The 24,294-nt window shown below is 50.3% G+C and overlaps 1 protein-coding gene across 1 annotated transcript; it reads left to right on the top strand.

Annotated features, from left to right (window-relative positions):
* Positions 1 to 226: 226 nt before the first annotated feature.
* Sdr42e2 (short chain dehydrogenase/reductase family 42E, member 2) lies at positions 227 to 20,045 on the top strand. Its single transcript, XM_057779938.1, has 11 exons — positions 227 to 1,105; positions 2,254 to 2,349; positions 4,308 to 4,365; positions 4,972 to 5,090; positions 5,643 to 5,718; positions 8,712 to 8,794; positions 10,551 to 10,688; positions 11,925 to 11,990; positions 14,134 to 14,197; positions 16,915 to 16,988; positions 19,791 to 20,045. The coding sequence occupies exons 1-11, from the start codon at positions 227 to 229 to the stop codon at positions 20,043 to 20,045; spliced, it is 1,908 nt and encodes a 635-aa protein (XP_057635921.1).
* Positions 20,046 to 24,294: the final 4,249 nt, after the last annotated feature.

The raw sequence follows: 24,294 nt of genomic DNA, 5'->3' as shown, positions 1-24,294 counted from the left end.
ACAACATGATTTTGAGCCTCAGCTATGACGTCAAAAGACAGGCTGCCTTCTCCAACTCTCTAAGAAGCCAGCAGTCACATGGAGGTTCTTGGGGCTCTGAAAGAGTCTGGGGCTCAGAGGGAGCTCCAGTTTTCCTGAAGTTTCACTTTGCCTTGGGATGACCTAGAACATTCTTCTGGTTTTTTCCACAGGTGGACAATCTCTGGGCTGCATGGCTTCATAGAGGATGAAGACCAACCCTGCCAGCTCCTCACTAGAAACCTGTCGAGTTGCAGGACAGGGAGAGAAGGGCTGCCCTGTCTGTCAGGCCTGTGGGGGGGCCTCTGGCCTGGGGTCTGCTTCAGGGTCAGGGTCAGGGTCAGGTTTTAGACCAGGACCTGGGGCTGTTCTGGGGCCTGGGCTGGGACCTGGAGCTGTTCCAGGACCTGGACCTGGTCCTGGGACTGTTCCAGGGTCTGGGCCAGGATCTAAAGCTGTTTCTGTGACTGGTGCTACTTCAGGGCCTACTCTGGGACCCGTACTAGGAACAGAATCATTACCTGGACCAGAACCTAGGTCTGGACCCAGGCAAGGAGCTGAGACAGTACCTGGATCAGTACCTCAGTCAGGACCTGGGTCACTACCTCAGCCAGGAGCTAGGTCAGTACCTCAGCCAGGAGCTAGGTCAGTACCTCAGCCAGTAGCTGGGCCATTACCTCAGCCAGGAACTGGGTCAATACCTCAGTCAGGAGCTGCATCTGTACCTCAGCCAGGACCTGGGTCACTACCTCAGCCAGGAGCTAGGCCAGCACCTCAGTCAGGAGCTGGGTCAGTACCTAGTCAAGGAGCTGCACCATTACCTGGGCTGGGGCTAGGGACTGGGACCAGACGAGGCTCTGGGACCGGTTCTAACCCCAGTGAATCAGTGGCAACCCCAGAACCAGCGCTGCAGCAGACTGGGACCAAACCCACGCAGGCTCCCAGACAGAAGGTTCTGGTGACCGGAGGAGGAGGCTACTTGGGGTTCAGCCTGGGCTCCAGCCTGGCCAAGAGAGGCACTTCTGTCATCTTGCTTGACCTTCGCAGACCCCAGTGGCCGCTACCCCCAGGAACCGAGTTTGTCCAGGTACAGAGATGGGAATCACGGAGGGGGCTGCTGCTGGAGGTGACAGTGCTGGCGGTGGCAGTGATGGCGGCAGAGCTCAGATGGACAAATACAGTATGGACAGGCAGTGGCATTTGAGATCTCGGACTCTGGAGCCAGATTTAGCCCTCATTGTTTATTATTTTTAGAAAAACAAGTGTCTTAAAACTCACTCTATAGATCAGGCAGGCCTCGAACTCACAGAGATCCACCTGCCTCTGCCTCCTGAGTGCTGGGATTAGAAGTGTGCACCACCACCGCCTGGCTTTATTTTTAGATTTTGTTATCAGTGTGCGTGCGTGCGTGCGTGTGTGTGTGTGTGTGTGTGTATTTCTGTGATGTGAGTTTGTAGGGGATAAGTGTGTGATGTGTTTGTGATTGTGTGTGATGTGCATGCATGTGTTATGTACATTGTGATATGTTTGTTTATATGAATGATGTTTGCGATGTATGTGTGAGCGTATGTATGATGCGTGCGGTGTGTGTGTGTGTGTGTGCACATGATGTGTGTGAGAGTGCAGTTGTCATACATTTGCCAGGGGAAACCTTTCCAGAGTCGGTTCCCTCCCTCCACCATGGTGAGGCAGGCCTTTCCTGTCTCCGCTTCCATTGCGCACACTCCGGCCTGGCTAGCCTAGAGCTTCCAATGCGCACACTCCGGCCGGGCCAGCCTAGAGCTTCCGTTGCGCACACTCTGGCCCAGGCCAGCCTAGCGCTTCCAGGCACTTTTCTTGCCTCCAGCTCCCATCTCACCATAGGAGGGCTGGGATCGCAGAGCCACCTCATCCAGCTTCCTGTGAATCCCAGGAGTCAAACTCGGGTCTTCCGGCTTGCTGGAAAGCGCTCGCTCTCTCCTAGCCTCTTTGCCGTCCTCAGCTCCAGCTCTTGTAGTTCAAGGCTGTAGTCAAACCTCCTTGAGCCCCAGTCTTTACCCGCAGAAGAGACAGCGATCACACGTATTTTACAAGGGGCTCCTAAGGGAGTCAGTAAGATAGTGCATATGGCACCCAGGCCAGTCCTGGACCCAAAAACAGAGGAATAGGGGCCGCGACTGCCGAGCTCTGTGGGGTTGGTAAAGGCTGGTCTTCCAGGTGCTTGGCCTGGACCTGAGCCTCTTCCTTCTGTTTCAGGCCGATGTCCGAGATGAAGAAGCTCTGTACCAAGCCTTCCAGGGAGTGGACTGTGTTTTTCATGTGGCTTCCTATGGCATGTCTGGGGCTGAGAAGGTGAGACTCCCACACACGCCCAGAGCCAGGCAGAGTAGTGTTCAAGTCCTGCCCTACCCACCACCCTCTGATGCCCAAGTATTTATTCCTCATTGTACTTCGCCTCTCCAAAGACACACTATGAATCCATGACCTCAAACACCAGTTCTGGTACCTCCCACCTGGGTGACTCAGGGCAGGTCACCTCTCAGAGGTGTTCCTTCCTCGTCTGGAAAGGAAGAACGTCACTGCAATTTAGGTCACAAACTCTTTAGGGAACACTGTAGCGGTGTCTACAAAAATGCATTCCGCTTGACTCAAATTATACTTATTTATATTCTCATCGCATTGTTTTTAATAATAAAGCACCAGCAACAATGCAGTAGTCCATTAGTTATAGAAATAGGCTAGAGCAGGTATATCATGAAACTCTGTGCAGCCGTACAAAAGACTGAAAAGACTCAGAAGTGTTGATAACCTGGCAGTCTCCAAAGATCAAAATAGTGCTTGGGATCCCTTATTTACCTTTAAAAAGTAGAGAAAAGAAAAGTTTAGATAATTCAACCAACTGCCTTTAATCCCAGCACTCAGGATGCAGAAGCAGGAATATCTCTGTGAATTTGAGGCCAGCCTGGTCTAAATAACAAATTCTAGGGCAGCCAGGGCTACATAGAGAGACTCCCATCTCAAAAAAAGAAAGAAAGAAAGAAAGAAAGAAAGAAAGAAAGAAAGAAAAGAAGAAAGAGAAAAAAGTGCCTTCTGCCAAGCTTGGTGACCTCAGTTTGACCCCCTGGACCCACACTGTGGAAGGAAAGAACTGACTCCCACAAGCTGTCCTCTGACCTCCACCTGTGTACCATGGCCCCCATACACATGGACACACGCATGCGTGTGCAAAACAAACAAATAAAAACATGATAAAAATTTTAAAGCTAGGCCAAATGTTTATTAAATGCACATGGGCATACGATGATGTTAAATACAGGTTCTCTGTACAAACGTCCAGAGCCATTAACAGCAGCTCCTCCCTCTGGAGAGGACAGAGGAAGCCTTGGAATCAGGAATGAGAAGGAACTTTCCTCTTCATTAGATAGATTTTTTTTTAAAGTTTTATGTGTATGAGCGTTTTGTCTGCATGTATGTGTGTGCATCACATGTGTGCCTGGTGCCTGAGGGAGTAAGAGGAGGACATCAGATCCCTTAGATCTGGACTTACAGACTCTTGTGAGCTGCCATGTGGGTGCTTGGAACAGAATCCAGGACTCTGGGAGAGCAGCCAGTGCTCTTGACCGCTGGGCCATCTCAGCAGCCCCTGGGCATACTTTTTACTTTGAATCATTTCTAACCTTGTAGCTGTTTCCCCATTAAACGAAAAACACCACGATAAGATTAAACATAGTTTCGACTGGGAATGTGGCTCAGGGGGTAGAATGCTTGCTCAGAAAGCACCCTGTTTTGGATCCCCAGTACCAACAACCAGGCATGGTGGCACAGACCTATAATCCCTGCACTTGGGAGCTGGAAGCAGGAGGATCCGAAAGTTCAAAGTTATCCTTGTTTGAGGGCAGCCTGGGTGACACGAGATACACTGTCTCAAAGAAAAATCAATAAATGTGGTTTGAAAATATAGCCCCTTCACATTTCCCAGTGGTGTTGAGTGACGTCTGGATCATACTGTTTGCTGGGTGCATGGCACGCAAGAACCTATGATTGCGTACCCGTTCTTTGTTGACATTCCACTGCCCTTTCCGGGGCATGGCTGTGTCACCGCATCTGTCTCAGCTAAGGACAGACTTGGGGAGGCAGAAAATGAGCCAACATGTTTGAAATCACTTATCTGTGCCAAACTCTATACTAGCCTCTGCCGCCTACGCCCTTGCCACCTTCAGCAAGAACCCTGCTGACCCTGAGCCCAGCCTGTGGTCTCAGCCACAAGGCAGATGGCAGCACGTGACTTCCATTTCCCTCTTGTCTCTTAGCTACAGAAACAGCAGATTGAGTCTATAAATGTCGGAGGCACCAGACTAGTGATTAATGGTAGGCCCTCAGAGTGGAATGTGACCTGCAGTGTGATTCCCTCTCTTCTTTCTCCTGTCACTGGCCTGGCTCCGGGGTGGGAGCTGGAGGTGGGAGCAAAAGAGGCGGGACCCCTCTGCCCTACCTAGACTGTACCAACCGAGGCCAGTGGGAGGCAGAGCCTCTTCTCAGGGCCCTGTAGGGGCATCAGCTATCTCAGCATGTCTGGGGACTCGGAACTAGGGGTTGAGGAAGGTCGCTGAGACATCAGACAGAAGGTTCCTGTTGGGCCCTCTGGGTGTACCAGCTTCTCCAATCCCAGACCATCTCTTCTCTCTGTTCCAACAACTGAGCCTTCTCTTCTTGCCTGCCCCTGACAGTGTGGCTAGGGGGCCAAAGCCATACCAGAAGGAGAAATAAGAGCCTTGGGCCCCACATCCCAAGTTGAGGATGGAGGCTTTCCCCCTTCCAGGCAGCTCTGGGTTCTGGGAGATCCCTAACGATATGGGGAGGGACATGAAGGCTGAGTAGAAATGGGTGGATTTGCCCACAGAGGCCTTGTCTGAGCCCGTCCTTAGCCAGCCCCTTGCTCACAGTCTGACTCTGGTGTATGTGTGTCTCCTGCAGTCTGTGTCCGTCGGCGGGTTCCAAGGCTCGTGTACACCAGCACAGTCAACGTGACATTTGGTGGGAAGCCCATAGAGCAGGGCGATGAGGACTCTGTCCCATACTTCCCCCTGGACAAGGTACCAATTTCTGGGAAGGGAGAGATGGGGCAGGGTGGCAGGCTTGGCAGTGACTACCCAAAAGGCAAGTATGGATGGAGCCAGGTCTGTCTTTTAACTCAGGGTGGATCCCAGTAGGATGGACTCCCAAGCTGAGTGGTACAAACTGTCTCCTATTCCAGCTTGTCTTACCCTCAGAGGCTTTAAAATCAGATAGATCTGGCCTTGAGCCCCACCCAGCCTGGCACCTTTCACCTCTGTGACGGTGCGAGCTGTCATACATTCTGAGCCTCTGTTTCTTCATCTAAGCCTGGTAACACCGTGGAGGGGGGTTGTAGAGAGCAGGAAATGAGATTGTGTGCAAAGATGTCACAGGAACACTGAAGGATGACCTGACTAGATCATCCAACCTATATCTGATATCAGTGTCACGGGGCAGATGTCACAGACTGGCAGGTGCCCCCCTGAGTCAGGACTATGCAGCCGTGGGGTAGACCAAGCCCACATGGGCCAGCACTGCCATCAACATGATTGAGCTCATCTGGTGACTGTGTTCTCCTTGTCCCCTGGCAGCACATGGACCACTACTCTCGAACCAAAGCCATTGCTGACCAGTTGACTCTCATGGCCAATGGGACACCTCTCCTAGGTGAGTACCGTGGGGCCTGCTTATAACAAGAATGCCTGGCCACTGCCGCCTCTCTGCATTGTGTGTCTGAGTCATCTCCACACGGCCCTGGGCCTTTGTTCTTTGGTGTGTTCTGAGCACCAGCGTATGTCTCCCCCACCCAGGACACAGCCTGGACAGTCAGATTCCTGCTTGCAGTCTAGTGAGGAAAAGATCTGGGCGGCCTGACACCTGCTCTGTTTGCTGTCTTATGGGAATGGATTTAGTTCTGGCAGACTTCTTTAGCATTAGGAATATGTAAGGAGCTTTGGAAGGGACCATGCAAGTGAGCGACTTCTGTACTTAATCTTCAATAGCTTCCCAGAAAAACATGCCTCAGCTGCCTCCCTACATCCTCTCCTCTAGCTTATAGAGAACAATGTAAAATAAGAACTATCCACTGGGGAGGCAGAGGCAGGCGGATCTCTGTGAGTTCGAGACCAGCCTGGTCTACAGAGCTAGCTCCAAGACAGGCTCCAAAGCCACAGAGAAACCCTGTTTGGAAAAACCAAAAAAAAAAAAAAAGAGAGAGAGAGAGAGAGAGAGAGAGAGAACTATCCACACATATGTGTACTCTTCATGCCAGGCCTTATTTTGCATGCTAACTTCATAGGCAAAGGTTCATTCGCTCTGTATCATTCCCGAATGGAATGTGGGTTTTAGGTGTCCCTGGTCTTCCACACAGGAGCCAAACCCATTCAGAAATTTGCTTGCCAGAAATCATGGTTTCCCCTTATTGTCAAAATTATCTATCTAAGCCAGGTGTGGTGGCACACACATCCTAGCATTTGGGAGGCAGAGGCAGGCAGATCTTGAGTACAAGGCCAGCTTTGTCTACATAGTGAGTTCCAGGCCAGCCAGGACCACATAAATAAACTCTGTCGAAAGAAAGAAAGAAAGAAAGAAAGAAAGAAAGAAAGAAAGAAAGAAAGAAAGAAAGAAAGAGAGAGAGAGAGAGAGAGAGACCAGCCAGGACTACATTGAGAGACCTGTCTTCAAAAAGAAAGGAAGGAAGGAAGGAAGGAAGGAAGGAAGGAAGGAAAAATAAATAAAAAAAGAAAGGAAGAGAAGGAGAAATTTATCTGCCTGGGTCTGGTAGCAAAGTCCTCACATACTAGCTACTCAGGAGGTTGAGGCAGGAAGATTACAAATTTAAGGCTTGCCTGGGCTACAGAGTGAGTTCAAGGCCAACCTGGGCTATATAGCAAGATCCTGCCTCAAAAAAAAAAAAGTAAAAATAAATAAATAAATGAGTGTGAGTAAACAAATAAAATAAATGAATAAAATAAAAAGGTCAAGATGTAGCTCAGAGGTAGGGAGCCTGCTTAGCATGAAGCCCCGTGTTCAGCCTTTCTAGTAACACTGAAGAAGACAAGCAAACGTGGGAACCCATGGGATTTGGGGAACGAGAGAGGCTTGAAACTGCAGTCTCCAGTTTACACATAAGGAAACAGATGGGTCGCTGGCTTTGCCCAAAGTCACACAGCGCTGAGTAGTAGAGTTAGCCGTCGAAGCCAGGGGAGTCTTAGCCCCGGATTCTAGGCTTCCCCACTGTGCTACTCCAGAGGCAGCCAACCAGGTCCCTGTCTAAGGACTCCTTTCCCTACAGTACCCCTGCTCTCACTGCTTAGTCTGTCAGCCCTTGAACCCTGGCCCTGGTGGGCACAGCCACTGTGTTCCCCCAGGGTTTGATCTGATGCAGGTGAATTCCTTCCTCTGCCAGGGCACAGCCCTCTTCACCTACCGCCAGGCCAGACACCTAATCCTCTGGCTGGATTTCAATGCTCTGAAGAGTCATGGATACCCTAGGCCTGCCCATCTCTGACGTGGCTGCCCAGTGTCCCACTGGCCACCATTGACTGCAACTTGACCTCCCTCCACCATGCCCCTAGGGACCTAGAGTTTAAACTTAGCTATAGGCCACAGAAAAGCTCAGCTGACACCCGCCTTCCAGGAGGCTGACCATGGTCACCAGCGATGATTACAGTAGCCTGAGATCCAGGCTAGTCTGAGACGGCCCGCACTTGAGCCGGGTGCCAGAGTCCTAATATGTAGGTCACGGTGCCTTGTCAGGAGCTGTGTCCTCTCACACCTGCTTATGTTAGTGTCCTGCAACCCCGCAATGGTTTAGAACAGTCTCTTACCATCTAAAAGCTAGGGCCTGGGATCCTGGTGTTAACTGGTATTAGCAGGCAGAACTCTCTCTCTGAAGGCTCTGGAGAAGGGGCCCTCTGTCTCCTCCAGCTTCAGGTGGCCCCAGGTGACCCTTGGCTCGTGACTGTAAAACTCCAGCCCTTGCTTCTACCTTCATGTGGCTTCTTTCTCCATTGTTGGTCTCTCTCAGACACTTGTAATTGGATTAGACCCAGCTGAAAATCTCCGATGACGTCAGCGCACCAATATCCATAATTATGAGCTTGAAGGCCCTTTTCCAAGCAGCCACATTGGCAGGTTCTAGAATGCAAACGTGACATTTGGAGACCACCCTATCATCTGTGACTCTGGACTTTATTATAACAGGAGGGGTTCTGCAGGGTTTGGTAGAGATGGAAGCCTCTAGGCCTGGCTTACTCATGGGGAAAGGGAACATACTGCGGAGGTACCTGGAAGACAGATTTGCAGAAAAACAGTCACCTGGTTTAGGAAACACAGGCCATGAATAGTTGAAGGGCCCCGGCTGGCAGGAGCTTGTGGTCAGTGCCCTCGGTGTTTGTGGTCCTAATTCTGATGATGCTGAGAGTCACTTCCAGGTGAGAACATCTAAGGACACCACATATAACCACCTCTATGGGGGAAGGGGGTTCCCCAAAGAAATTGGGCTGCTAGCAGCACAGAGTACTATACGGGACCTTCCATGCCAGATGAGGAGCAGGAGGTGTGATGGACCTTGAGCTCCCATCCTCGCGTGCTGTGGACTCCCGAGCTCCATATGCCACTCTTCTGCAGGCCCCCCACCACCCTTTCTTGTGTCCTAGGAGGAGGCACCCTGCGCACCTGTGTGCTCCGCCCCCCAGGGATCTATGGCCCTGAAGAACAGAGACACCTACCCCGGGTGGCGGTACGTCCTCCCAGCCTTCCAAGGACTAGAGGCAGAAGGAATCAGGTGGATGTGTTGATTGGACCATGGCCTGTCTAGGGGCAGTGTCGGGGCCAGAGACTCTCTATGCTGGGAGGCCACCCCGACACCTACCAGTTCATCGTCCTCAGACCTACGAGGGTCAAAGCGCTCAGTGTGCCATCCAGGCCTCTGTTCAAGACAGGGAGAAAGCCGGGCGGTGGTGGCGCACGCCTTTAATCCCAGCACTTGGGAGGCAGAGGCAGGCAGATCTCTGTGAGTTCGAGACCAGCCTGGTCTACAAGAGCTAGTTCCAGGACAGGCTCCAAAACCACAGAGAAACCCTGTCTCGAAAAACCAAAAAAAAAAAAAAAAAAAAAAGACAGGGAGAAAGAGAGCTATGACCCCGGAGAGACCCCAAGGTGTACCCCAAGGCAGCAGTTTATATCCCAGGCTGCCAGTGAAGGTTCTTCACACCAGAAAACTCTAGAAAAATCCAGGTACTGAGAAATCTGGCTGCAAGGGGCTCTAGGCCCCAGTGTCCTCACAGCCTGGTCAGAGGGACCACTGCGTAGAGAGAAGACGCAAGAGAAAATGGGCCTGCGGGGAAGACCCTGGGAGGACTTCCTGGAGGGAGGGATGTGTGGAGTGTCTGGAAGGAGGAAAAGGGATTTCCTGATGAGTCATGGTGATTAGAGAAAGCAAATGCCAAGTGAATGAGCCACTTGAGGTGGACCTAGATGTGAGCAAGGTCGCGGTTAGTGCAGCAGGATCTAAGCTGGAGCTATTGAGAGTACAAGGCCATGGGGCACCGCGGGAGGTCATTTGGGGAGAGCCGCTTCAAATATCCCTTTGTCGCCTTCTTAAATCATACTGCTAACTACAGTGGCTCTTCCCCCACTTCAACACTTAATTGAACTACTACTGTGTGCTTAGTACTGTTCAGAGCAGCAAACAAAGCAGACAGTCCCTGCCTCTGTGTGGCCTCTGTTCTCACGCCAGGAAAGAGATTAAAATAGACTCACGTGCTGAATTATAAAAAGTGTTGGAAGGTGCCAGGCACAAAAGGAGAAAAGAAAAGGTGGGTGGGGTAAGGGACTTGGCCTTCCAGGGAAGGTGGGTAAATCCCTTGGAGAAGGCCAGGTTTTTAAGCCTCCAGAGGGGGAAGGAGCCAAGCATGTCAAGCAGGCTTTTAGAGGAAGAGCCGCTAGACAGGGGGCAACTCTCCAAAAACACCAAGATTATCCAGGAGTGCCCAGACAGCCCTGGGGTCATGGCAGCACAAGCCGGAGAGGAGGTCAGTAGGAGGGGAAGCTGTGAAGTAGCTGGACCAGGTCTAGAAGGGCTATGGGGCAGGCGGTGTCAACATTTCTGTGTTCATCATCGCAGCCCATGTGACTCTGTAGGCACCGGAACAGGGCCAGGTATGGCTGGGTAGGTGAATGGTTAAGAAGCTGCTGTGGTCCCCAAGGTGCGAGAGGCAGGCGGCACTGGGGAGAAAAGCAGTCGAATTCTGAAGAGATGTGATAGTCGGGGCAACTGGGTTTGTAAGTGTTTTTTGAGGGTGAGGCGTGAGAGAAGTTAGGAAGATCAAACAAAGGTGGCCCAAGGTATCTGTGAGACAAGCAAGCAGAGATGTCCAGAGGACTTGGGACATAGAGCTAGAGTCCAGCCCGTTACTGATTGGAAGCTGGGAGCGTGTAGATAGAGTGTATCTATCAATGCCGGTGAGCCTGCATTGTCCTCTCCCCTGCACCAGAGCCACATCAAGAAGAGACTTTTCATGTTCCGGTTTGGGGATCGCAGGACACGCATGAACTGGGTCCACGTGCAGAATCTGGTGCAGGCGCACATGCTGGCCGCTGAGGCCCTCACTATGGCTAAAGGCTACGTGGCTGTGAGTATCCTCCAACATCCCTGCCTCCACCCCTACTCCCCCCACCCCTGCAGACTGCAAGCAAGGAGAATCAGACCTCAAGAGTCCCAGGGTCACTGGGTTGGGCAGAAGCTTCGAGAGTGTAATTAGCTCTTCACAGTGACCCGGTGACATCACAGCTTCAGATGGAAGTGTGTCGCGATAATTCTCATCTTGCTGAAGAAATTGAAGTACAATGACATTGAGTCCATCAGAGTCACACAGCTTGTCAGTGTGGTGACCCTGTTACCAAACTTGGGTCCACAATCTGTACCCCAAGAAGCTAAGTTCAATCACTCCTTTAGAAGCCAGTTAGAAGGGCAGGAGAGAGTTCAATTCCCAGCTACCACGTGGTGGCTCACAACTATCTGTAATGAGGTCTGGTGCCCTCTTCTGCCCTGCAGGCATACACACAGACAGAATAATAAATAAATATTTTTTTTTTTAAAAAAGAAGAAGCCAATTAGAAGAGTCAAATTAGGCTGGGCAGTGGTGGCAAAGGAGGCAGAGGCAGGTGGATCTCTGTGAGTTCGAGGCCAGCCTGCCTCCAGGACCAGGCCATGTAGAGAAACCCTGTCTCGAAAAACAAACAAACAAACGTCAAATTAATGGTAAAAATGAAAAGAGGGACAAAAGGCCCCAGTCCGTCTTGGAATCCTAAAGTGAGAGGCCAGGCCATGTAGAGAAACCCTGTCTCGAAAAACAAACAAACAAACGTCAAAATAATGGTAAAAAGGAAAAGGGGGACAAAAGGCCCCAGTCCGTCTTGGAATCCTAAAGTGAGATTGAACTTTAACAGAGTTCCAAGAATGCGCACATCTTGGCAGTCCCAGTCAAGGAAGGTATGGCCCTGTCCACCTTCATTCACGATTCATCCCCAGGCAGTCTTGGCTCTCGTCCTGTAAGCTGTGGAGATAAGCGCCCCTATGGCTGCAGCCCCTTGGTTTTTCCAGTGTGAGATTCCTGTAGAAATCCCCGTTTTTCCGGGGCTCCGTTGTTTGAATAGTCTGATGGTCAGACTGACAGACACCTGGCTCAGTGTCAGCATCTCTCTAGAGGATCGTCATTTCTGCCACGCCAGTCACAGTCCTTACTAAGGTGTACCTAGGCATCCCCAGACTGCTCAAGAGAACAAGAGGGCTGCGGCAACAGCTGGGAGTCAGGAGTCAGGCTGTGGGGCAGGCATCTGACCGCACCCTTCTCTCCTGTCGCCCTCAGAGCGGGCAGGCATACTACATCAATGACGGGGAGAGCGTCAACCTCTTTGAGTGGATGGCCCCACTGGTGAGTGTTCTGGTCCCCTAGCCCAGAGCGAGTCTCTAAAATCCCATCCTCGGTCCTTGCTTTCTTTCCTACCACCAAACCCCATCTCTGGAAATCGTGTCCTCTCTCAACAACCTACAGTCTCCTTAGGACCAGGCCTATGTGGTGAGCACAGAACCCAGGTCTAATGGCAAAGGGGCTATCTTGTACAGCTGTGCAAATGGCAGTTCCGGTTTGTTGCACTCAAAGAGCACTGTCAGGGGCTGGAGAGACAGCTCAAGTGACTGTGAGCACCAGCTGCCCTTCCAGAGGACCTGGGTTCAAGTTCCAGCACCCACATGGCAGCTCACAGCTTTCTGTAACTCCAGTTCCAGGGCATCTGATGCCCTCTTCCGTCAGACAGAAGGACCAGTCGTACATACAAACAAAACACTCATATGCGTAAAAAAAATTTTAATTTTCTAAATTAAAAGGCACTTTTATTGAGATGTAACTTACAAGCTATGCAGTTCACCCTATGGAAAGGATATAATTCAATATGGTTTTCCTTTTTACATCATATTCAGAGTTATACAACCGTCACTATAATGAACTTTAAAGCAGGTCTTCGTCTTCAAATAAGCAAAACAAGCCTGTACCTGTTAGTAACTTGACCTTGTGTACCCCACCCCACTTCTATCCCAGCCCACCCCACCCCAGACAACTAGGGGTCTTCTTCTGCTGTCATTTGCCCCTCATGACGATTTTATATGCATGGACTCATAGGATAAGTGGCCTTTTGTGTCTGGCTTCTTCCCTCTTAGTTCTCAAGGTTGATCTGTGTTGTGGCATCTATCAGGTCAAAACTTCGTTCCTTTTTTTTTTCCTTTAATATATGCATGTATGTGCACACCTGTGTATATGAGTGCACATGTATGTGAGTACACAGGCTTGTGCAAGTCAGAGGACAACCCTGGATGCTGTTCCTCAAGCACTGTTTACCTGTCTGTTGAGACAGGGTCTCTCACTACCTAGAGCTCAGCAAGTAGACTAGGCTGACTGGCCAGTGAGCCCCGCTGCTGGGATTACGTTATTGTGTGCTGGCATGGAGTCTCTGAGCTAACCGGTTACTCCAGGCTTAACTTTCAATTGAAGAACTGCCGGACTCTTTTCCAGGGATGTGGGATTCCTGTCTCCCCAGCAGTGGGGAAGTGCTCCAGCTTGAACCTTTGTTGGTGTGGCTTTGACCTGAAGAGGTTTTACGCAGGTGGGCAGGTCCACTCATCCCCTGCCAGCCTGTTTCTTCCTGAGTCTCCTTCTGCCTTCCACCCACTCGCTGGGTTTTATCTATTTTTCTTTAATAATGCAGCCAATTCTGGAAGAAAAAAAATCAAATTCGGGGCTGGAGAGATGGCTCAGCGGTTAAGAGCACTGACTGTCCTTCCAAAAGACCTGGGTTCGATTCCCAGCATCCACATAGTAGCTCACAACTGTCTGTAACTCCAGTTTCAGGGGACCCAAAACCCTCACACAGACATACATGCAGGCAAACACCAATGCACCTAAAAATAAATAAATTATTTTAAAATATCAGATTCTACATAAGGGTTTGGGACCATGTTCAAGTAGGGGTGGATATAGTAACAATTAAATGATGTGAAATATTTTAAGTTTAAAAAAAATACCTGCCCTAGAGGCTGGCAAGAGATGGTTTTGCAGGTAAGTCTGACAGACTGAGTTCAATCCCTAGGACCCAAATGGTGAAAGAAGAGAGCTGATTGTAGCAAGCTGTCCTCTGACCTCCAAAACACACACACACACGCACACGCACACGAGCGCACATGCATGGAAAGAAAAAGATTTCCCTTATGTTTTCAACTACTTGAGTTATCCTGACCAAGGAGTGGATCTCACTTCGAGACTGGTATGCAAAATGATTATCACCATCATGCCAAGTAGAGTGTGAATACCTTTGATTCCAGCACCCAGGAGATAGAGGCAGGCAGATCTCTGTGATTTGAGGCCAGCCTGGTCTATATAGAGACCCTGTCTCGAAAAATAAGACTGGTGTGGGCTTGGGGGTCTGTCTGTGCTGGTGGGGTCCCCTGCCAGCCAGGATCTGGGATTTCCTCACTAGCCAGTCCCTGCACAACCCATTCTCACCTCAGACCATGTTCCCTTGCAGTTTGAGAAGCTGGGGTACAGTCAGCCCTGGATCCAGGTACCAACTTCCTGCGTTTATCTGACAGGTAAGGGACAGCATGGTGTGCCAGGTATACACGCAACATGTGTGGTTTACATTATCGGAAACCCAGGGCCTGGACTATCATGAGGCCAGGAGGCACACAGGGGGTGAGGGTAATGGAATTTAATAGGTTATGCAGGTGTACCCAACCTGGCCCAGCACTCAGAGGAGCAAGTGTTCGATCTCTGCTCACCATTGGCACGCCTGCAAGGCTGGTAGGATTGTAACTACAGGAAAGGAAGAGGCTGGGGTTCTAAAACCTGCCTTAAGTGGTGCAGAGAGGGGGAGGGGCAGCTTTGACCCCGAGACCTGTGCTGGAAGGCGTGATGACTGGCGAGGCAGAGGGAGCCCCGAGGCTCCCCCTCTTCCAAGGTCACACTGACGCCAGGGCTTCTTGGGACGTGTGGAGACTTGGACTTGGATTCTCCCCCTCCCTGTACAGGTCAGTATCTGCTCCCACTCCCTGGTCCCACCCCACCAAGACAGTGTGTCCTGCTGCTGCTGCCCTCTGCTGGCCGCCTTCCAGCAAGAATGCAAGTAGGCATGAGGCTTGAGCCACCCAAGGGAATAGGTGGCCCTCAAGTCACAGAGGGCTGTGCTCCTGCCACACCAAAGGCTGGACCTGCTCTTTTAAATGCATTTGGGAGTGTTTGTTATTGAAATCAAAGACTTGCAAACTCACAAGCCAGGTGGGTGACTCCTGCACTGCACTGCCATGATTGACAGGCCTTACCTGTGGCCCAGGGGATGGCAGTTTGGGAGGATTGTATACAAACACGCAGTTTTCTGTAAACTGGCTGCAGCTTGGTGCATGCGTCTTCACACCGCTGTACACTAGAACCACTCGCCAATGCTCAGCCACACCTCAAAGAAATGTCAGAAGGAGTAGCAGGGCCGCAGCAGTGTTTCTTAGGGTGAGAAGCAACTCCTCCCTCCCCTACCCAAGTCAATATATCAAAATAGGAGAGAGAGTCAGGTGATGGTGGCACATGCCTTTAATCCCAGCACTTGGGAGGCAGAGGCAGGCGGATCCCTGTGAGTTCAGGGCCAGCCTGGTCTATAAGAGCTAGTTTCAGGACAGGCTCCAAAGCTACAGAGAAACCTGGTCTCGAAAAAAAAAAAAAATCAAAATAGGAGAGAGATGCCGGGCGGTGGTGACATACACCCTTTTTCTCAGCACTTGGGAGGCAGAGGCAGGCAGATCTCTGTGAGTTAGAGACTAGCCCGATCTACTGGGCTAGTACCAGAACACCCATGCCAAAAAAAAAAAAAAAAAAAAAAAAAAAACCCTGTTTGGAAAAATAAAATAGGAGAGTCAGGTGTGGTGGCACACCTATGATTCCAGCATATGGGATGCTGAGACAGGAGGATCATGAGTTCAAGACCAGCTTGAGCTTCATAGAGAGTCCTATGCCAGTCTGGTCTACATATAAGATCCTGCCTCAAAAGAGAGGCTTGAAGACCAGCAAGATGGTTCAGTGGGTAAAGGTGCTACCACCAAGCCTGACACCTCCGCCCAGACATGGTAGAAGGGAAGACTCAGCCCCAAGTTGTGCTGCAACTTCCACACATGCACCATGGCGTATATGCACCTACCCGTGTAAAACACATATTCAGAGTAAGGAAATGAGACCTAATTTGAAAGAGGTTCCACACATGCACCATGGCGTATATGCACCTACCCGTGTAAAACACATATTCAGAGTAAGGAAATGAAACCTAATTTGAAAGAGGTTCCACACATGCACCATGGCGTATATGCACCTACCCGTATAAAACACATATTCAGAGTAAGGAAATGAAACCTAATTTGAAAGAGGTTCCACACATGCACCATGGAATATATGCACCTACCCGTATAAAACACATATTCAGAGTAAGGAAATGAAACCTAATTTGAAAGAGGTTCCACACATGCACCATGGAATATATGCACCTACCCGTATAAAACACATATTCAGAGTAAGGAAATGAAACCTAATTTGAAAGAGGTTCCACACATGCACCATGGCGTATATGCACCTACCCGTATAAAACACATATTCAGAGTAAGGAAATGAAACCTAATTTGAAAGAGGTTCCACACATGCACCATGGAATATATGCACCTACCCGTATAAAACACATATTCAGAGTAAGGAAATGAAACCTAATTTGAAAGAGGTTCCACACATGCACCATGGAATATATGCACCTACCCGTATAAAACACATATTCAGAGTAAGGAAATGAAACCTAATTTGAAAGAGGTTCCACACATGCACCATGGAATATATGCACCTACCCGTATAAAACACATATTCAGAGTAAGGAAATGAAACCTAATTTGAAAGAGGTTGCACACATGCACCATGGAATATATGCACCTACCCGTATAAAACACATATTCAGAGTAAGGAAATGAAACCTAATTTGAAAGAGGTTGCACACATGCACCATGGAATATATGCACCTACCCGTATAAAACACATATTCAGAGTAAGGAAATGAAACCTAATTTGAAAGAGGTTGCAAGAATAAAAACACCTTTGCGTCTTCTCAGATTCATTTGTACTCTTTGGTCCTTCAGTATTACTTGGTGCCAACTTATTGCGACAGGCCCTCAATAAGGCTGCTGACCTAAAGGAATCTGGTGGCATTTGTAAAGGGACACCGTAGCAAAGCAAACAGTGTCCCCAACGGGTTTGTCCTGAGAGTCCCTCTCTCCTGACCTCTCCACAGCTGCAGTGATGGAGTACCTGCACCTGGCCCTGAGGCCCATCTGCATCATCCCCCCACTGCTTACCCGCAGTGAGGTAAGTGTCGGGGAGCCCCAACCCTGAACCTTCCCCCTCCCCTCCACATAGCCACTGCTGCAGGACACCTCTGGACAGGATACTTCTCTGAGGTCTCAGAACCTTCCATGTAGGCCAGAGCTACCGCCTGCCCCTTTACAATGCTCCCTACCAAGTGAGGTTTTGTGTTGTAGACTGGAAACTGGACCACTCCAAGCAAGCTTCATAGCTGTTATTCCAGTCATAGGTTTGTTTTCTATCCAGATCTGAGGCTCCCAAAGGCAGGCTCCATAGCAGGCAATTTTTGGAGTCCCCACTCTGAATAGACACATGTGCACACTCACAAAATCCCCAGTGGCTCTAGGTGCATCATTCACACTTACTTAACATTAAGTATGTATCAAGTGTCTTCTACGTACAGAACATTAATCCTGTTCCCAAAGTTATGATGCGTAGTTGATTGGGGGGTTGCTGTTTGAGACAGGATCTCACTATGTAGTTCTGGCTGACCTGGAACTCACTCTGTAGACCAGGCTGGCCTCGAACTCACAGAGCTCCCCCTGCCTCTGCCTCCCCAGTGCTGAGATGGCATGTGTGCACCATCACACCCAGCCAATGTGCAGTTTCACATTTGCTTAGCATGTACCATTCAAAAAGAGGCTGGAGAGATGGCTCATCGGTTTAGAGTGCTCACTGCTCTTCAGAGGAGCCAAGTTTGATTCCCAGCCCCCACAGGCTGGCTCAAAATCACCCATAGCTTCAGCCCAAGGAATCTGACACCCTCTTCTGGCATGTATGTGGTGCACAAACATGCATGCAAACAAGGCATTAATACATATAAAATAAACAAATATTAAAAACTCTTTTCAAAGAGGATGTCTTAAGTAGACTGTAACCAGACAGCAGGGGGTGTTTAGGGGCTCTCTCATCTGACTGCGCTTAGTGCTACATTAGGAAGGGCACAGAGATGAGGTTCTCTGCTTTGTTTTGAGAAACTGGGCACTAGAGAACCCAGTGGCCTATCCAAGATCACACCACATTGGAACTAACGCCGGGATTTCAAGTTCAGTGCTCTTAAGCTGAAGGGAAGTGGGAGAGTGGAGAATGTTCCGGAGAAGTCGCTGCCTACCATTGTTCCTTTGAGCACCCAGATTGATGGAGGATAATGACAGTCCTCTAGGAGCATTTGATAGTCCCTGCTGCAGAAAATTATTGCCCTGCCCACAAACAGAGGAGAAAATTAGATCCATAGCGAAGTTGCCTACCCAGGGTCACTCACTCACAAGGCACTGATGGGATGCGAACCCAGACCTAAAGCTCCACCGCCAACTTGGAAAACACATTGGAAACAAAGGGGCACAGCAGCTGCTAGGAGTGCGGCAGGACTGTAGTCAGGCGAGTGAGCCACCCTCCCTCTTGTTGGCTCCAGGGCGTAGCATCGCCCTCTGCTGGTCAGTCTGGGAGACACCAATTAGCGCTCTAACTTTTTTTGTTTTGTTTTGTTTTTTGAGACAGGGTTTCTCTGTAGCTTTGGAGCCTGCCCTGGAACTAGCTCTTGTAGACCAGGCTGGCCTCGAACTCACAGAGATCCGCCTGCCTCTGCCTCCCGAGTTCTGGGATTAAAGGCGTGCGCTGCCACCACCACCCGGCAGTTCTCTAGCTTTTAAGGAAAATGTTTCAGAAACCGGTCAACTCAACAAGGTGATGAGAGCGGAGGAATTTCCCAGCATGCAGGAGAGGCACCATCACCCTGAGGTCACTGTTAAGCCTTATCTCTGAGAGCACTGTGCCAGGACCTGCTTGTGTAGCTCAGCGGCTAGGTCTCCAAGCAAGCGATTGGCTTGGGATATTTATTAACCTGCACTCCTCCCAGCCCTGAAGGTTCTATCTGGGGCAAGAAGTGGTCTCTCTGCTTCCCTAATTGGGGTCCCTGAGCCAGCGCTTGACTCCAACGGCCTGTCTGTGCCATGGGAGAACCACGTAGCCAATGTCAGCTAGAGAAGAATAAAGCCAGGTGGGAGGGCATCTCCAGCCCCCAGTGTGACAAAGAATATGGCCTAGGAAGTGACTCTTCTATGTGGCCCTGTGCAAGTCACTTTACCTCTGGTCTTCAATTTCCAATTATGCAAAGAGGAAATAGTGTGTCCTCTCAGAGGACAAAAGTATATAAAGGGCCTACACCAAGCACAGTGGGAGTTCTATAATTGGTAGCTGTCATTTATTACCCTAGAAGCAGGCCAGCTGGAAGCGGGGGGGGGGGGGGGGGAGCAGCACTGCGCTTATCTGAATTCCTCTATTAGGGACACTTAGTTAAGCAGCTAGGAGGACTGGAAAGCTGCTCTGGAGGCCCTGCCGGCTACAATTGGTATTGGGCTGACAACAGAAAGCCAGCATCCTTCCTTGGAGGTGTTCTGGAGAACCGCACCCTGCTGCAGGCAGGAGGCCTTAGGCCTCTCCTGGTTTAAGAATGCATCTAAGACCTCCAGAGGTCCAGAACGGCCCTAGGCTGGCAAGAGAAGCAGAGACAGGTATTAAACAGAATGAGAATTTAGCGGGGCTGAAGGATGAGATGCAGAAAGGGCATCCAGGAGGCGGCGCCCTCCAGGAAAAAGATCTTAGAAAGGATGGTCGTCCCCACCCCACCCCGCCCCAGGAAGGCATCTCAGGAACAAGACGCAGCGACCAGTCTTTTTAAATCCCAGTGTTGGCCAAGAAACAAGCTGCCTTCCCTTATACATTTGGTCCACAAGGCACAGGATGTTCTCCTCCCCCGCCCCGCCCCACTCCACTAGCCCGGCCTCCTCGGCTCCGCCTCTCCCACAGGTGCTCAGTGTGGCCGTGACGCACACCTTCCAGATTGCCAAGGCCCGCGCTCAGCTTGGCTACGCGCCGGACAAGTTCAGCTTCGCCGACGCAGTGGAGCGATATGTGCAGGCAACGACCCCGCAGCGCCGTGGCTTCACCATGCTGACGCTCCTGCGGCTGCTGCTCCTGCTGCTGCTGCTGCTCAGCCTGATGGGCCTTGCCCTATACTTCCTAGGGCTGCAGCCGTTGCAAGGTGCAGTACAGCTCCTCTGACCCCGCCCCCTAATCCCCGGTCACGCCCACGCAGGGCTCTCTGAGTTTATACCTGGCTTTGACCTCCTGATTCAGACACGCCCCTGATTCTTGACCCCGCCCCTATACCTGGTCACGCCCCTGCCCCTCCCTCTATAGGCTTGTATTTGTCCTCCACTCACTTTCTCTACCCAGCACCCTGAATCACTGCCATGTTTCCTCGCCCTCGGCTTCCTGACCGCGTTTTACACTTTTCCGAGGACGGGTGAGGCGTTTAATGAGGTCCCAGCCTCCCAGCCAGCGTCTTCTTCCCAGTCTTTTCCAGACTCCTAACAAATCCAGCCTTCTCCTCCCTATTCCTCCCGGTTCTTTCTGCTCTGGTTTGGCCCTTCCTGCCTCCACCTATCCGCTGAAGCTCCAGCATGCTTGCTTATTTAGGGACAGGTCCTCTTGCTCGGTCCCCTTCCAGCCCCACCGTTGGTCTAAATGGATGAGTTCTGGTTGGTGGAGTCGGGAACTGGACCAGTCTTCTGCTGTTTCTGGGGACAGTGGGGCCTCCTCCCTGCTATGGCTTCTTTGACTTTGTCGGATCTTGACACAGATCTGTGTTGATTAGCTGGGGAAGGATACCCAGCCCAACTTGGTATCTTTGGGTTCTCAGTTAACTCAGCACAGTAAAAAAGTTTTGTACCAGAAGGGGCAAGAAAAAAAAAACTTTGCAAAAGAAAATTGAATGTCTCGTAAAAGTACCAATATAATACACAAGAGTTTGACTGATAGTATTTTATGATTTCGTTTGTGTGTTCTTGTGTGTGGAATCTGAGGATGCTGTTCCTGAAGCTGTCTACCTTATTTTTGCAGACAGCATCTCTCTCACTGATTTGGAGCTTGGAGTGGCGAGGCTGGCCAAGAAACCCTAGGGAATCCACCCTGTCTCTTCTTTCCCACACCTGGGATTGCAAGCATATACCACCACACACAGCATTTTATGTGGGTGCAGGAAGTCAAAACACCCCCACTTCCCCCTCACCTCCCCCCCACTCCCCACCCCCCTCTGGCCTTCCTCCCCCATCACTCCTCTGTCTCTGTTCAAAACAGGGCACACCTCCAATAGACTCCAACAAAGCCTGGCACTTCAAGTTGAGGTGAGACCAAGCTCCTTCCCCTGCATCAAGGCTGGATGAGGCAAGCCAGCGTGAGGAATAGGTTCCCAATCATTTGTATTTCTTGATGGATAGTGATGCTCATCTTTATGAGTTTAAGGCCACAGTCCTGCTCTCCACAGAAACTGCACCTCCCTGCCATCGTGTTGTGGATCCCAGAATAACATGGGTAAACAGACCCACGTATATCTGTCATCTGGTGCACACGTGGCATTAGCTGAGCACATACTGTGGACCGTAGCAGAGAGCAAAGTAACTGTAGTGGATGGAGGAGGAGGTACTAGTCAGCCTTCACAGGTGGCGTTCCTCACAGCGTGTGTCCCTGTCTGGTAAATAAGGAAAACAATATAAGAGTTCTAAAATACACAAGGCAGAATTTTATGTGTGTACATAATTTTTTTTAATCACTAGTAGTCAGGCCATGGTAGCCCAGGTCTTTAGTCCCAGCCCTGTGAGTTCGAGGCCAGCCTGGTCTACAGAGCTAGTCCCAGGACAGCTAGGACTGTTACACAGAGACCCCCTGTCTCAACCACTACCTCCCCCCCCCAAATTCACTAGTAAACATCTCTGTTTAGGGCCTGGCACCTGCAGGAATTTGCATTGTACGACCTTGCTTCATTAATAGAGCCACCCTACAGTAGGATTTGTCACTGTCAATTTAAAGACGAGGCCGTGACTAGCTTCATATCAGAGGGTAAGGGTTCCTGCCTGGTAGTGGAGTTTCCCCAGGCCCAGTGGGAAAGGTCACACATGATTATGTCTGTAGCAGTCTGACTGTTCCAGGGTTTGAGATTGAACTCTGGGGTCCACCTTCCTACAAATCTCAGGCCATCTGAGGTGGCCGTCATACTTGCTCTTCCTGTTGCTATGGTAAAATACCCTGGCAACAAATTAAGGAAGGATTTATTCTGGCTCACAGTTCAAAGGTCCTTCCGTTGTGTCAGGAAAGTCAGTGTCAGGAACTTGTAGTAGCCTGTCATACTGTGTCTGCAGTCAGGAAGAAAATCGTACCTGCCCAAGCCCACTGCTAGAGTGGGTCTTCCCACCTCGACCCCACTAAGAGACTCTCACATAATCCATCATGGCTTGCTCAGAGGCTAACCTAACCTAACCCCAACAGCTGTTCCTGCCGGTTGGTCTCCTAAGTGACTCTAGACTCCGTCAAGCCGACAGCCAATGCTAACCATTGCAACTGGCAATCGGACTCCTTCCTTCTCTGTATGTATCTGCATCATCTAAATGCACAGCCTTTTCTCTAAACTCCCGCTTTCTACCTTCCCTTCCTTAGGACAGGAGAAGCAGACTTCCATGTTCGCATTATTGTCTAGCCAAGAATTAGTTTACTTGTTTTCTGGGTTTCTCCATGTCCTCCCCACCCACCCAACCAAGACTCTAATCATAGCAAGACCAAGAACTGAGCACGGGGGTGGGGGTGGGGGCAACACGGATCTCTGTCCCAAGAATTCTTCCTCCCTCTCTTTACTGTGTGGAAAGGGATGTGGCACCCCACCCAAGACACAAATTAAACCCTTGGAGGATTTAGATGCTGCCCCAATTAACCAGCCCCTGTGAGGCTCACAGGAAGGGCCAGCTCGTTTAAAGACACTAAAGGAGGAGGCATGGGTGCAGAAGAATAACCACTGTAGACCGAGGCGGCACAGCCAGTCAGAATGGTGCAGCCAGTGAGACATGTTTATAAGCTTCCCATTACAAGCCATTCCCAACTATGGACCAATGCCAGCCGTCCAAGAGGCCTCGAGGCTCATCTTTATGTCTTCCCAAGGTGATGAGATGGCTCAGTGGGCAAAGGTGCTTGCCTGGTGTCCTGAGGTCAGTTCCTGGGGCCCACACTGTAGAAGGAGAGAACAGACTCCTGCAAATTGTTTTCTGAACTCCACACATACACATATTGCAGGTGGGGTGTATCTTTTCTAAGGAGAATGGTGTGGCTCAGCAGTGGAGTGTTTTCCTAAGATGTGTAAGGCCTTGGGTTCTACCTTCAGCACCGGCAATAGAAAGAGAGAGCTGGACCTGTACCTATTTTCCACTATCCTTCCTCAGGCTTGCCCCTCTTCAGAATAAAAATGTGTAGTGAGTTGTCTACTCTCCTTTTCAGCCGCTTCTTCTTCTTCTTCTTCTTCTTCTTCTTCTTCTTCTTCTTCTTCTTCTTCTTCTTCTTCTTCTTCTTCTTCTTCTTCCTCCTCCTCCTCCTTCTTCCTCCTTCTTCTTCCTTTTTCTCTTCCTTCTTCTTCTTCTTCTTCTTCTTCTTCTTCTTCTTCTTCTTCTTCTTCTTCTTCTTCTTCTTCTTCTTCTTCCCTTTTCTCTTTCTTCCTTCTTCCTCTTTCTCTCCTCCTCCTCCTCCTCCTCCTTTTTCAAGACAGGGTTTCCCTGTGTAGTTTTGATTGTCCTAGAACTCATTCTGTGAACCAGACTGCCCTCAAACTCAGAAATCCACCTGCCTCTGCCTCCCCAAAGTACTGGGACAAAAGGCATGTGCCACCATGACCAGCTCCAGTGTGACTTTACTTAAAGTCATTAATGACCTTGTTTGTGAGTCATATGCCCAATGGATATTTTATTTATTCTGTGTATGCATGTGTGCGTATGTGCAGGTCAGAAGAGCACTCAGGCGTTCTCACATGCCGCTTTGTGGGATGCTAAACTCAGACTCAGGTTATCTGGCCTGGACACAAATGCCTCTACCAGCTGAGCTGTCCTGCTGACACCGGGTGGATGTTTTCAGTCTTGATCTTGCCAAATCTCCTAGCAGTATGCATGGCTCCCTGCCCTCGTTCTCAAATCCCCTTTGATCTCTGTGACACCACACTGTGTTTCTTGTCTGGTTTCCTCCCTGGTGCTCCCCTCTGCTCCCACTCCTATCCCCGTTTTAAGACTACATCCCTCAGGACGCTGTCCCAGGCCCTCCCCTCCCTCTGTGCTCTTCCTAGGTGAGTCCTTCCCTTCCCGCCACCTCATTCGCCAGGACCTCCATATCTGTGTCATCTGTGCTGAGTGTGCCCTTGGCCTGCAGACTTCCGTGTCCACTTGCCCACCTGACCTCTTGTTCTGCAGCATCTTAGACTCTGAGTGAACAGTACTGATCTTCT

Source organism: Chionomys nivalis, chromosome 8 (genome assembly GCF_950005125.1).
Source record: "Chionomys nivalis chromosome 8, mChiNiv1.1, whole genome shotgun sequence".
NCBI lineage: Eukaryota > Metazoa > Chordata > Mammalia > Rodentia > Cricetidae > Chionomys > Chionomys nivalis.
Note: the sequence above shows the minus strand (reverse complement) of the source record. Positions and strands in the feature narration are given on the sequence as shown.

Excerpts from the sequence above, each read along its gene's own strand:
- Sdr42e2 (XM_057779938.1), top strand. The coding sequence starts at position 227 with ATGAAGACCAACCCTGCCAGCTCCTCACTAGAAACCTGTCGAGTTGCA. Across the intron at positions 2,350-4,307 it reads GCATGTCTGGGGCTGAGAAG|CTACAGAAACAGCAGATTGA; the intron begins GTGAGACTCCCA and ends CTTGTCTCTTAG. Across the intron at positions 5,719-8,711 it reads CAATGGGACACCTCTCCTAG|GAGGAGGCACCCTGCGCACC; the intron begins GTGAGTACCGTG and ends CTTGTGTCCTAG.